Source organism: Podarcis muralis, chromosome 9 (assembly GCF_964188315.1).
Source record: "Podarcis muralis chromosome 9, rPodMur119.hap1.1, whole genome shotgun sequence".
Taxonomy (NCBI): Eukaryota; Metazoa; Chordata; class Lepidosauria; order Squamata; family Lacertidae; genus Podarcis; species Podarcis muralis.
The window spans coordinates 43,171,896-43,185,415 of record NC_135663.1 but is presented as its reverse complement, the minus strand read 5'-3'; the positions used below and the strand labels follow the sequence as shown (position 1 = coordinate 43,185,415).

General features: G+C 38.9%; 1 protein-coding gene across 4 annotated transcripts in view; it reads left to right on the top strand.

The window, feature by feature from the left end:
* Positions 1 to 13,520, top strand: part of FSTL5 (follistatin like 5) — a 319,455-nt gene that overhangs the window by 33,233 nt on the left and 272,702 nt on the right. For all 4 annotated transcript variants that reach the window (XM_028743543.2, XM_028743546.2, XM_028743544.2 and 1 more), the window contains exon 2: positions 2,891 to 3,031. In XM_028743543.2, coding sequence (XP_028599376.2) covers positions 2,909 to 3,031 — 123 coding nt within the window. In that variant the 5' untranslated portion in view covers positions 2,891 to 2,908. The remainder of the gene's footprint in view (positions 1 to 2,890; positions 3,032 to 13,520) is intronic.

The window sequence follows — 13,520 nt, the reverse complement described above, 5'->3', positions numbered from 1 at the left end:
ATCACTGCACTATGCAAGGCCTCCTGCAAATACCATCTCACCAAGAGCTCCATTCCACACAACATATGAATCTGGTCTTTAAATGTTGTGGTGCCTACCTTTTGGAATTCCCTCCTGCTAAATATTAGACAGGGTCAACTCTTTTCAGCCCATAAGGTGGACCTTCTTCTTCCAACAAACTCTTTAAGAAGAGATCTTTCCCGGTCTGCATCTGTATCGGAGATGTTTTACTTTTTGTATGTTTGCCGTTCTTGGTTCCTTTGGAAAACAGGGTTGGATATCAATTTAAGAAATAAATAAAATCTAATTATGAATTGAGAGCAGTGCCTAATTACGGTTTCCTTTGAGAGAGAAAGAGAGAGTTAGTTATACTCTAAATGGTATATCAATGACATTCCAATAAATTGGAAACAATCTCAGGTCCACGTGTTTTGTTTTACTTGCGTGGTTCCCTGTGTTTTGTTGTCAACAAGCTCCCAGTTATCTATATGAACAGTTGTTTGTATGAAGAGTTGTAAAAGCTCATTACAACACCTTTTAATTAAAAGATGGTACCACAAAACCTTTTTGCCAGATACTTGGGCTCAAATGGTTTGCTGGTTTGCTTTTGGGAATTTTTTTAAAGCATTGTAGAAAAAAATAGCTTTAGGTGAATTTTAGTTTCAAAAGGAAACTTCTTTGCCTTGCTTTTTTCAATTATTCCTCAACATGAAGCACACTAGCTAAATATCATTAGCTGCAATGAATTTTTATTTTTGACATTCAAGAAAACAAGCTATCTAGTGGCTTGTCAAATCCATTTTACACCTTGATCCTCAAGTTATGCATAGTGTGGCTTGCACCACAGAGCTGAATTAGCATCCTGTGTGCCAGGCAAATCTGTTCTGCTGTGCTTTCCTGTTCATTTCTGTTGAGTTTCTGTATATGCAAAGCCATCAAACAGTAATGATATCATTTGTCTTGAGAACAACCTAGTGTCATTAAGATTCCCATTTTACAGATGGAGAGCTGGGGCAGAGAGAGGGTGAATAGGAACTGTTCTTTCTGCTGCATGTGAAAGTCAGTTTTCATGTATTATTCAATTGCTTACAATGAAAAGCTCCATGGTTTGTTGCTTGCGTACACCAGGCTGGTCACTTGTACCTTACCCCCCCCCCACACACACACACATTTGCATAAAATTTGCACATGGTAATTTATATTTACAGATGCAAATTTAGAAATAGTTTAAGTAGCGCTGCATCAACTTTTCAATTATTTTTTTAAAAAAACATGAAAAATAAGGTTTCAAGCAGTTCTCCCCAGGAGTTTGCTACACTAGTGGCCTGTCACATTTTCCCCAGCTGTCTCCAGCTCCTCTAGCCTGCTATTAAAAAACAATGTTTAGGGGTTCTTTGCGACAGGATCCCAGCCATCCAGGGATCATTGAGTGAGCATGATGACCTGAATATGCTGCAAAGCAAATAGTAAAATTATGCAAACGAGAACCACTCTGAATGAGGAGGGTAGCAGATACTTTCCCATTGCTAAGAGAACTATGTCTTCTTTTTCTATGGCGATCACTCGAGCCGAGTAAGATTGTCTTCCATAAACACGGTTTTAGCAATGAGTTCGTAAGTGACTGTGGAGGCCAATTCTGGATCCACACATTCCTTCCACAGTGGGGACATAGGTTTCCGGGGGGAGTTGATTACAGTGAGTGTTTGCCAAGCGTGCCTTCCTCTTAGCACATTTCTCCCTTTCATCCTGAGTTTGAGGGTCTTCAAAGCCCATGACACCTTTGGTAAAGGCTGTCCTCCAACTGGAGCGCTCGCAGGCCAGTGTTTCCCAGTTGTCAGTGTTTATACTACATTTTTAAAGATTTGCCTTGAGAGAGTCTTTAAACCTCTTTTGTTGACCACCAGCATTACACTTTTCATGTTTAAGTTTGGAGAATTTTATGAGACCCCCCCCCCCTGGCTTGCCACACTGGCCGGCAGCAGTTTTCTTACTCCAATCCAGCTCAAAAGGTGTGCAAATAAAAAAAATTAAAAATTGGGAAGTGTGTGTGTGTGTGTGTGTGTGTGTGTGTGTGTGTGTTGGAGGTGCAGTGTGCCCTGTTTTGGCTCAGAACCCATGACTTTTGCCTCTCTCTTTTTAATTAATTTTTATTGAATGATTTTATGTTACAAAAAACAATACAACCATACTACCACTAAATATAATTAGGAAATCAAAATTACATACATCAATATTTAGTTTGTTATTTGTTGTTTACCGTCTTATGTGTGTTTTTGTATGGAATGTTTGGGAGGAAATAAGACTTTTGCCTCTTAAGAACATGTCTTTTGCCAGGACATATACTGGCAGCCTGTGGTGCTCTGTGAATGCCACAGTCCCTTGCCACAGTCTCATAGCAGCCGCTTGCTTGAAAGGGTTCCATATCCCCTGTCCTTCGTAGAGCATAGACCAATGTGCCCCTTTTTTATTGGTTTTCCTCATTAGTAATGTAGACAGACATTCAAAAAGGAATGTGTTTATAAGCAAAAAAAGGTTAGATGCTCTTATATATTTTCTCTGTCTTTCGGTGTTTTAAAAAGAGCATTTCCTTTGCAGTGGATTCCTCTTATGTTTCTCGCCTTTCAAGATTTTATTGGTTTATTTTTCGCTGCTCATGTCAGGATATGGATGCTGAATGTTGATTAGAAAATATTGAGTACAGCCCCAAACAGCTGTATTAGCTCCCAATTCCACCCACTCATATATCTGTATTAGCCCGTGCTGGTTTTCTACTGTTTGTTGAAATCTATAAATTAAATTCCAACATTTTTTAATATTTATGGAACTTTAACAAATCCACTATATCTCTGATTCATAACACTTTCCTTTCCTTTTCATCTTGTTTGTTTAGGCAGAGGGTCTCGAAAAGATGTTTAGGTGGTGGACAATTGTTTCTTTCCTTGGAGGCATCTTACTGGGTGTGGAAGGATGGCCAGCAAAAGAAGGATATGACTTCAAAAGCTATCAGCCTCTTGTACGATTACGCCACAAGGTACTGATGTTCTCTGCCAACACTGTTTGCTTTTTCGTTTAAAATTTTATCCCTAGGGCTGCATATTATTCACATGAATTCTTGTAGAATTGCGGAGTTGGAAAGGACCCAAAAAGTCTAGTCCAAGCCATTGCAATGCAGGAATCACAGCTACAGAATCCCTGATAAACACTATAAGGTTTACTTTCATCAGCATACTCTTTGGAGGAAAAAAATAAAAAGATCAGCAGAGGGGCTCTTGGTTCCACCACCCTCAGAGGTTCAGTGGTGATGGTCCAAGAAAGGGCATTCTTTGTGGCAACTCCCGCCCCCAGGTGTGGGATTTGCTCCCCATGGGCATGTATCAGGTGTCCTTGTTGTACGGCTTTTGTCATATGCTGAATATGGAGCTTTTTACTCTGGACATTGACAGCTGAGAGATGACCTACCTTTATTCTCTGAGTTAAATTGTTTATCAAGTATTAGTCTTATCTGATTTTAAAATGTATAATTTAAATGGTTTTGCTGTAACCTATCCTTATGGTGAGGACGTGGGTGGCGCTGTGGGTTAAACCACAGAGCCTAGGACTTGCTGATCAGAAGGTCGGCGGTTCGAATCCCTGTGACGGGGTGAGCTCCTGTTGCTTGGTCCCTGCTCCTGCCAACCTAGCAGTTCGAAAGCATGTCAAAGTGCAAGTAGATAAATAGGTACCACTCCAGCGGGAAGGTAAACGGCATTTCCGTGCACTGCTCTGGTTTGCCAGAAGTGGCTTAGTCATGCTGGCCACATGACCCGGAAGCTGTACGCCGGCTCTCTCGGACAATAAAGCGAGATGAGTGCCACAACCCCAGTGTCGGCCATGACTGGACCTAATGGTCAGGGGTCCCTTTACCTTTACCCTTATGGTGAAAGACAGCATAATAATATAATATAATATAATATAATATAATATAATATAATATAATATAATATAATATAATATAATATAAATTATATTTTGACCTAGTTGGTTGATGATATAGCTTACAAAATACTATCCTACCCATTTGTTCAGTTATTCCCACTGTGGCCCTATTGCAAATGCCTGCCTTATCTGAAGTGTGCAATGTAATCACAGCGAAAAACCCAGGACTTACTGACATTAGAATAGCTTCCTCAAAGAGGTTTGTTTGGGACCTACCGGTACTTTACAGTTTTTTGGAAGTGCAGGTTAAGGTTCTTTTCATTTAGCCTGCTTTTAAAGATATCATCTGCCTTCTTTATTATGGTTGCTAATGTTAGTGTTTATTGTACAGGGTTGGGGTTTAATTAATTTGTTATCTATACTGTTGTATACCTCCCTGGAATCTCTTTTGATGTAATGCAGTGTAGGAATGTTTTTAAATACACAAATCTTAAACACCACAGACACTGAGGTTTGGTGTTCAGAAGACCCAAGACTGGAGGGTGTTATGTCTCAGATCATGTACATATTACATACAGCCCAACTGAATGTTACAAATACAGGAATTAAGTATGCAAGACTTGGGTCTGGGGGCCGTTTCTTTAAATAGTAAATTGTCCAGGTGGAGTTGTAAGGCTACATTACCTTTCTGACTGAAGACTCTTTTCTTTTGTATTGCGAGCAGTAAATAAATAACAAGCACCAAGGCTGTAGTTCATTGCAGTTGAAAAATTGCGTGCCAAATATCATCCCCCCACTTCACTTGTTGCTGAAGTGATGGCTGCTTTGCCCCATCCTTTATGGGTGAGGGCACATGGCTGGAGGATCCAAATTCAACAGGCTGTATCCTGAATCCATCTTATGTCTCTGGTTTGCAAGCAAAATACTGATGAGAAGGCTGTAGTTATGTAGGATCTTCAAGCTCTCCACAGAGGAAGTACCAGAAAACATGACTTAGAAGGGAATGTATCTTTACTGCCAGCTAACAGAACTGGATGTTTGTTGTTTCTAAAAGTTGCTACATTTTGACAAACCTGTGAAATCCAATTATAATTTTACTGATAAAAACTAGTATTAATGTACAAGAAGTAAAGATAAGGGAAAGCTCCAAAACGTGGGTATTTCAAAATCAATTCCTGTATGGCTTCACGTACAGAGTATTCCTATAATAGTTTTGTGCAATGTTTGATATGCACTGTGATAATCTTTGCAATTTAATCTGCAACCATCAGTAATTCCATATTTTCATGTGTTTCAAGAGATAAATAATTTTTTTTGCAGTGTTTATCACTTATAAGGAGAAAAGATCCTGTACATAGACCAAGCACTGAGACTTATCACTGTTTTTTGGTTTGCTTACTGATGCAAAGAAAGGGCACAATTATGGGCTGGCTGCTTGTAGTTCAATGGGCCATATGATTGGAAGAGAATCAAAGTAACACATTGTTTTTTATTTGGTATCCCCAGATTCCGATTTGACAGCAGCCAGGCTGATCCATAAAAAATATACTCCACTCTCTCTCTCTGTGGGTTTTTTTTTTTAATTAAACTTAGGTTATTTAAAAATGAAACTTCCAGTACTTCACCATTATGTTCATATAGACTTTGAATATCAGGGTTTCTTCTCTTGTGTGGTTCCACGCATTCCTCATGTTTCTCGGTGTGTGTGCTAAGTGCCTACCATGTAGATGTGCTTTGTGTGCTATGTGTGGTATAAGAAATAAGAGATTTGAGGTTGGTACACATGAGCAATCTGCATTACCATTCTTGGGGTCAGAATGATGGTCAGTTCCACAGCAGACAAGCTGATGGACAGAGGCTGCACTCCAGAAAGTCCCTTTGAACTCAAAGGAGATTACTTCTGAGTAGACATGGATAGGCTTACACTATAAGACTTCAGTCCCATGAATACGTATATGGAAATAAGCACCATTGAACAAGGTTTACAGCTTAGGATCTGGCTGCAAAAAAACCTAAAATTTCTATAACAGAGATTTATAAGATCAATAGAAAGTGTAGAATGGTGTGAATAGCTAACTTCATCTACGGTGATTTTGTGGTATACAGAGATACACTGACAAATTTGTGTGCCCCCTGCTCTTTCTGTTTAAATTTAAGTTTTTTGTTTTTTTAAAAACATACATCTCATTGCTGATACTTCCTTTTTATACCAATTGGCAACATGCAATATTGTAAGCAAGGAAAGACTGCATTGCACAATAACGTATCGATCTGCACCAAGCAGTGCTATTTTTCTAGGGCAAAAGAGGTGCTGGAACTCACCCTTATCTTAGAATGGCAATGGCACCTGAGAGGTGCTGGAACTGAGTACTGGCGAGTTCTGGCTGAAAAAAGCCCTGACACCAAGGATGAACAAAAGGTAGTTTGGGATCTAGTGGAAAATTTGGGCTGATATGTAGTAGATCAGAAATGGTTTCTGAATTTCAACTGCTTAACAAACTAAATTAGGTTATTGAAATAAAGAAAGCTACCCAATAGTGGACTTTCTATGCAAACAGACTTTGAGCTCTCATCTGTTCTGGTACTGAAACAATTCCTAGGCTCAGAATGTGGTCAAAGGCACCCTGTTCTTCACTTCAAATTGTATTTTAAGTAAATAGATACTTTAGCTTTCCTACCCACCCATTGGATTGCCAGAGGCAGCCCCCCGCCACCACTGATACTGAACTGTATTACTTATTAGGTTATATGAATGATGTTGCTCTCTGTGTGAGGAAAGAGAACTAAACCTTGTAGAGTACTCTAGATTTTATTCAGCTTCAAATATGTGCATGTCTTTTAAAAACCTTTTGAAAAAAATCAATAAACATCTTTTCTCTGTGCTAGATAAACAAACAACCTTTTATGGGTAGACTTCTTTTCTTTTAACATCAGAACGAATGTCCCAGGAGGTAAGTCTCCCATTTTTCAAGCTAGATGATTTTGCCTCGATTCCCACCAGAATGAAACTAGATTATTTTTAGAAGTTTGTTTTTATTTGCAGATAAGTGTTTCAGAAGCAAAAACGGGCCTCACGAGGGGCTCTCAGGCCCATGGTTTAATAGTTGCTCAAACTCAACTATCACAGGAAAAGATAACTTCAGATAACTTTGAAATGGAATAAATTTATTTCATACTTTCGTACTTCATTTCATGTGCTCTTTCCTTCTTCAGTAGATTGTAGATGCAAGTGAAACACAGCAAAATCCTATGCATGCTAATCAGAACCAACCCCCATTTAATTCAATGGGATTTACTCCCAGGTATATTGGATTGCATTCAGAGGTTCAATGCAGTTACACTTCCTGATCTCTTAAACCAGGTGAAGAAATGTGGAGTACTTCCCCCATTTCATCTCTTCCCTTCTCTACCCTAACTATAGTCCTATGTAGATATTCATCTTCACGATTCCAGGTATATCAGGAGGGAGAGCTGAGGTCCCATCACTGCCATTAGCCCAATAGCCCTCATGCATTAGAGCTGATCATCTGTTGTGAGGAGCCTCCCAGCACAATTTAGAAATCTAAACAACTGGGGCTTTAGATGGGCAGAAAAGCTTCCCTGCTGCAGAAATTCACCATCCCCAATACTTGAAGGATTGCAGGGCCAGGAATGGTGGAGGCAGCAGAGGACCCTAAATGGATGGGTGATGTGAATCTTGATGGAAGACCACAAATGGAAAGATGATTTCCATAATCTGAGTGCTGTCATAGAAATGGCTTCTTTGGGGATTGCATTACACGTTTGTTGTTGTTTTTCACTCTCCAGTTGCCTTAAGAAATTATTGAACAGGATGTGTTCATTTTTTAGTCACCCTAGTTTAAAAGTATGAAAGTAACAAACTCTCTACGATAGCTTGTATAATTCATTTAATTGTCTGAGTACCTTCCTTTTTGCCTTTGTTCTCCTAATCAGTCAGTGTTACTGCTTCTACAGAATCTATTTAATTTTTATGTAGGCAGTATTATAAACCCTGATGGCACATCAGTTAAAATGATTTCTACAGAACATAGAAACTTCATCCTCTTGTTCATTACAGCAGTATAAAGCTTAATTGACTTATTGTCCAGATCTTTCAGAATGTAAAATAGTATGTCACAGAACTTTCTGAAAACTTTCTGCATTGAGTCTTCAGACTTTCTTTTAAACTTTGGCACACCTTTTCACTTCTTTATGGAAGATGAAAGTAAAGAGAGAAAATTATTCCTGGAATATTCCTTACCTGACAGTGGTCCATCAATGTTTGCAGAATGGTCACCTTCAAGCATCATACTCCATATGTTTAGCATTATACATGTCAGTAGCCATGTTGGTCTGCCGTAGTCAAAACAAAATAAAAAAATTCCTTCCAGTAGCACCTTAGAGACCAACCAAGTTTGTTATTGGTATGAGCTTTCATGTTCAGTCTCAATAAAAGACTGCAAAGAAAGGTTTGCTTCAGCTTTTCTGAACATTGCACATTGGAGTTTGGCTATTGTCCATCCTTCTGCCTGTCCCTTAGATAATTTTTTTTTCATGTTCATTTTCCTATTATAAATTACTTTATTCTTTATCTCTAGAAAATAGAACCTCCACTCCATTCTTTCTGGTAGCTTTAACGTTCCCTGGCAAAGATTCCTCTTCGGATTCCATTTCTTTCTTTCTTTCATGGAAGTGAACACATAAGAATCTTTAGTTCTTCACAGAAATCATTCAGTGGCTTTTGTAACTTGCTTTGATCTCCCAGTGTCAGTTCAAGACTTCTTTGGGAGTGTGTAATATCCCTCAGTATATACCAGATCCCTGAGCCTCAAGTATTAACGCATGCAGAAATGTACATTAAACCCTGGATCACTTGGATCCCCACAAGAAATAAGCATTTTCATGGTATGGTTTTCAAAAAACAGAAAACAAACACACACACCCAAACCAATCCAGTTGTAAAGTTTCATTGTTTGCTTTATTTGGTTGCTGTTAATGTTTTGTTGTAAGTTTAGCTATTTTTATTCCCTGCCACATAAACTCTCCCAGCCAGAACCAGCAGCTGGTCACTTCAATTCATGTGGGTTTTTAGTAGGAAAAGTAAACCCTGCTGACTAGCTTGTTCAGAATAGCATCCCTGACATCTTGCTGGGGAATCAAATTTAACACCAAGTGCCTTTCAATAAGAAATGGGTATTGTTCTTGTAGGAGCTTGTAAAAATAATGTTTTAAAAGAAACTCTTTCCTTTGACTGAGCAAACCATTCCATTTATTGTGTCTTTTTCTACTTGAACAATATTTCAGTGTGTAGGTGCAACAATAGAGCACTTTTCAGGAAGCAATGCAGAAATGAGGTTCTTGTCCTAATCAGTCTCTTTCCCCACTTTCTTCTTGATAGCTAGCTTTTATGAAACAAAGGAAACAGCTTTATCTTGGGCAACAACTCCTACATAGAATCCTATCTTTATCTCACTTTTGAATATTGCAATTCGTTACAGGCTGTCAAAGTGGTCCGATTCAAAACCAAACAACGCTGGGTGCAATCCTAACTTCCCAATGTTGATGTCTGGGTGGGGGCGGGGCCCTGCAGTATAGGACCCAAGCTCCACCATGCAGTAACAAGGTACTGCCAATGTTTTGGTGGCAGGCATAGTCTGCAGAAAGCCATGAAACAGGTTGTTTGGGGGCAAAGAGCTGGAGGCTCTGGATCATACATTTTACAACCTTTCTTCATAGTAAACTGTTAGAACATTGTTGGACACCATGTTGATATAACCCTTTTACATGATCCAAAACCTGCAGAGGCCCAGGAAGCCCAATCCTTGGACACTTCAGGTGTACCAGACTGGAGCTGTTGTGGGGAGGGAGGGGAATCAAAGGGGGAGAGGAACTGTAGTCCAGGCCAGCAAGAACCAACAGAATAAGAATTATAGAGCTGGAAAGTACCACAAGGGTCATCTAGTCCAAACCACTGCAATGCAGGACTCTTTTGTCCAACATGGGGCTTGAACTCACAACTAAGAGTCTCATGCTCTACCAACTGAGCTATCCTTGAGTTTGATGATGGTTCCACTACTCTGATTCTCCTTGGTTATTTTCCTCATCAAGTTCCTTAGCTATATGCATGCCACTGGCTGAGACTGTTTTCAGCTTGTTCAGGTTTTATAATAAGTAGGAAACTTCCTGCAAACCAAGTTTGACCATATTTTTGAGGTTAGAAGTGTGCATCTCAATCCAACTTCAATCGCTCCTCCCTTTACTTTCAAAAAAACATTTGTTGGGGAGAAGAGGCATCAAAGAAGATCATAAAGCACCCTTTCATAAAGAAAACAGAAAGAAGAACGTATGCTGTTTAAAGGCAGTATAGTGCATAGTCATTTTATTTTGTCATTTGCACAAAATGAAATTGTTGTGGAGAACAATGGGTTATAATGAGCATCAGTGGTCTGTTTTCATAAACAACTGTAACCCAGCCCTTTGAGTGTAGCATTGTAGGCCACCATCTGAGAATGTTCACGGTTTACACATATCTTAGCTGGAAACTTATGTATGAACCAGGTTTGGCCATATTTTTGAAGTCAGAATTGTGTATATCAAACAAACTTCAAACACTTTGACTTTCTGTTTCAAAAATAGTTGAGCTTTTTGGGGGGCAGGGAAGGTGGGGGGAAGGACTGCTGAAGGCACCAAGGAACATAATAAAACTTACTTTCAAAAAGGAAAGAAAAATGAGAATTTGTGAAGGCTTTTTTGCTTTGAAAAACAGAATATAAATTCCGAAATAGATATAAATTACATACCAGTGAACGTTTCACTGCAGAGTTTACACAGATGTAGACCCACAAGGTCTTCAGGGACAAGGTCGGCAGCAAAGTAGTACACAACACCCTCAAATCAGTAGAGCAGGAGTCACTTAATCTTAGGATCATGGGCAAAAGATTCCTGCATTGCAGGGGGTTGGACTAGATGACCCTTGTGACCCTTCAAACTCATGCTTTGATTCGGAGTTTCAGCCACTTACCATTTACAGCTTGCTTCCTGTACACAAAAAGCACATGGAACAAGATAACCCAAGGAAATGAAATGAATTGTGGGGTCTGCTTTTCAGGTGGCCTGTTGGCTAGGAGTGTCTTTTACCAACTTTGTTGGTAACATAGCTAAGGCCCTTCCTGGACTGAGCACAGTTGTCCATAAATCAGTAACCTCATGGCTGGTATGCTACAATGCTCTGTGGGGGGGCTGGGGCCTGCACTTGGGGTTGGTCTGGAGGCTGAAGTGGATTCAGAATGCTGTGGATAGCTTGCTTGTGGAGGCCAACTACCACTGAACTATGACACATTGCTTTTAGAATTTGCACTGGCTGCTGATACTATTCCAAGTTCAATTTGTTGATGCTGATATATAAGGTCCTGAGCTGTACAAGGCCTTTTGAGAGACCACCTTATCCCTTATTTACCTAGAAGGCCACTGCAATCTGTGGGAGAACCCAAAGATCTCAGAAGCATGTTCCATAGTAACTCAGAGCAGGGCTTTTACTGTGGCTGCCCCTGTTCTGTAGTATAGCATTCCTATTAAGACATGAGAGGCTCTTACTATCTGTACTTCCTGGAAACCATTGAAGACATTTTTGTTCCAATGTGCTTTTTTAGATGGATGAATCGGTCTTTGCCATGGGTGTTTATTTTGTATTGATTATATATCTATCTATATCATCTATATCTCTATCTCTATCTCTATCTCTATCTCTATCTCTATCTCTATATCATCTATATCTATATCTATATCTATATCTCTCTGCCCTTTTTGTAAATTGTGCTATCTTTATTGCGCATCACCTTAATATGCTTATTCAGAAAGTGATTAATAAATTAACAATAATAAAATAATCATACCATAGGGAAAGTTAGCCCTTCAGCCAAGAGTATTTTTCCATGCCTTAAGACAATGCACATTTAGATGAACAGATAACTGCTGAATCCACAGTGGATAGTATGACCTAGCCACTTCTGTAATGGGGTAGCTGTATAAATTTAGGGTTGGATTAAAAGAAAAACCCTACAAATTGATGGATTTCAGTTTAACAATTCTTGGACAATTGATTATATAAAAGGGATCAAAGTTATTGACTTTAAGCAGTGGTTTCAAAATGTATGTAGACTGGGAGGGGGAAATTAAAATTATTCTTGCTGCTGCAATTTTAATCCTCACAGCTATGGATTTGGAACACTACGTTAATCAAGTATAATGGTAATAAATTATTGATATAATTGTTGATATCAAAATAAGCATAATGGTGTGTTAGCTGCTAATTTGAGCTGATAATTACAGTTTTTACACCTGAATTCATGCTCCCTATTTATTAAAACAAAGTAATAACAAAAAATATGGAAATAAAATCTGTGTGTGCCCATGCAATCGAAGAAAGAAGAATTAATGTCATACCAGTGGATATGCTGTAGAAAAATGACCCATAATGAAGGTGGTAATTTTTATAAATAAATCTTGGCATTTGTCAATGCTTTAAATGCCTCTATAAATCTTTCTGTCACAGTGGTACATTATTGCTGCAGTATAAAACATGTATTTCCAGTCCCAGACTAATAAAACTGAGTTATATAAACTTACTCTTGAATTTTTGCATTTTTAAAAAAGAACTTCTTTCTGGATCAATATTGTGGGGTCATCTTAAGAGTTGTTTGACTTTGGAAGTCAAATTAAAATTGACATTTTAAACAAACAAACAAACCCAAACTAGATTTAATATAAGTTTTTGCTGAATGGTAACTAATGGGGAGGAGACTATGAAGGCTTTAGTCTGTACTCATTTACCTTTGTGAAAGTCCTGCAGTCATAAAACTGCTAGCACATTTGCAAACTTAAGGTTCCAGTGTGGTTTCAAATTGGATGGGGAACCTCGTGTTGAGATTCCTGCATTGCACGGATTGGACTAGATGACCCTTGGGGTCCATTCCAACTCTCCAATTTGATTATTCTATTAACTAATTGGGAATTACTTCTGATTAGATATGTGTAGTGTTGCACTAGTTAACTAGTTAAAAAGTTAAATCAACTACACTCGTACCTTGGAAGTCAAATGAAATCTATTCCAGAAGTCTGTTTGACTTCCAAAATGTTCGGAAACCAAAGTGCAGCTTCTGATTGGCTCCTGTAGGAAGCGGCGGAAGCCCTGTCGGATGGTCGGGTTCCGAAGAACGTTCGGAAACTGGGATCCAAGGTATGACTGTACTACATCTCACTGCAATCAAAATGACTCCTCCAGAGTAAATGATAAGCTAGTCAATATTATCCAGTGTATCTAGGAGTGATCATGGTAAAGATAGTGCTGTACTACTGATGCAGTGTCCTACAGGATAATGTTGTGTTCCAGAGAATCAAAAAGGGTATTGGATGGCCACAACATAGATTATACCAGGGGGTGCGAATTTCATCTATAAATTCTAGTTTTGTAACATGGGAGACTTGGGACAGTTAGCGAAAGAAGAATGACATGTGCCAAGTGTCACTAGAGCAGGTGCCAATTGTTTGGATTGTCTGCTGTAAATTCAGAATATGTTTCATTTTTATCATGTTGTGTGTTTACTCTC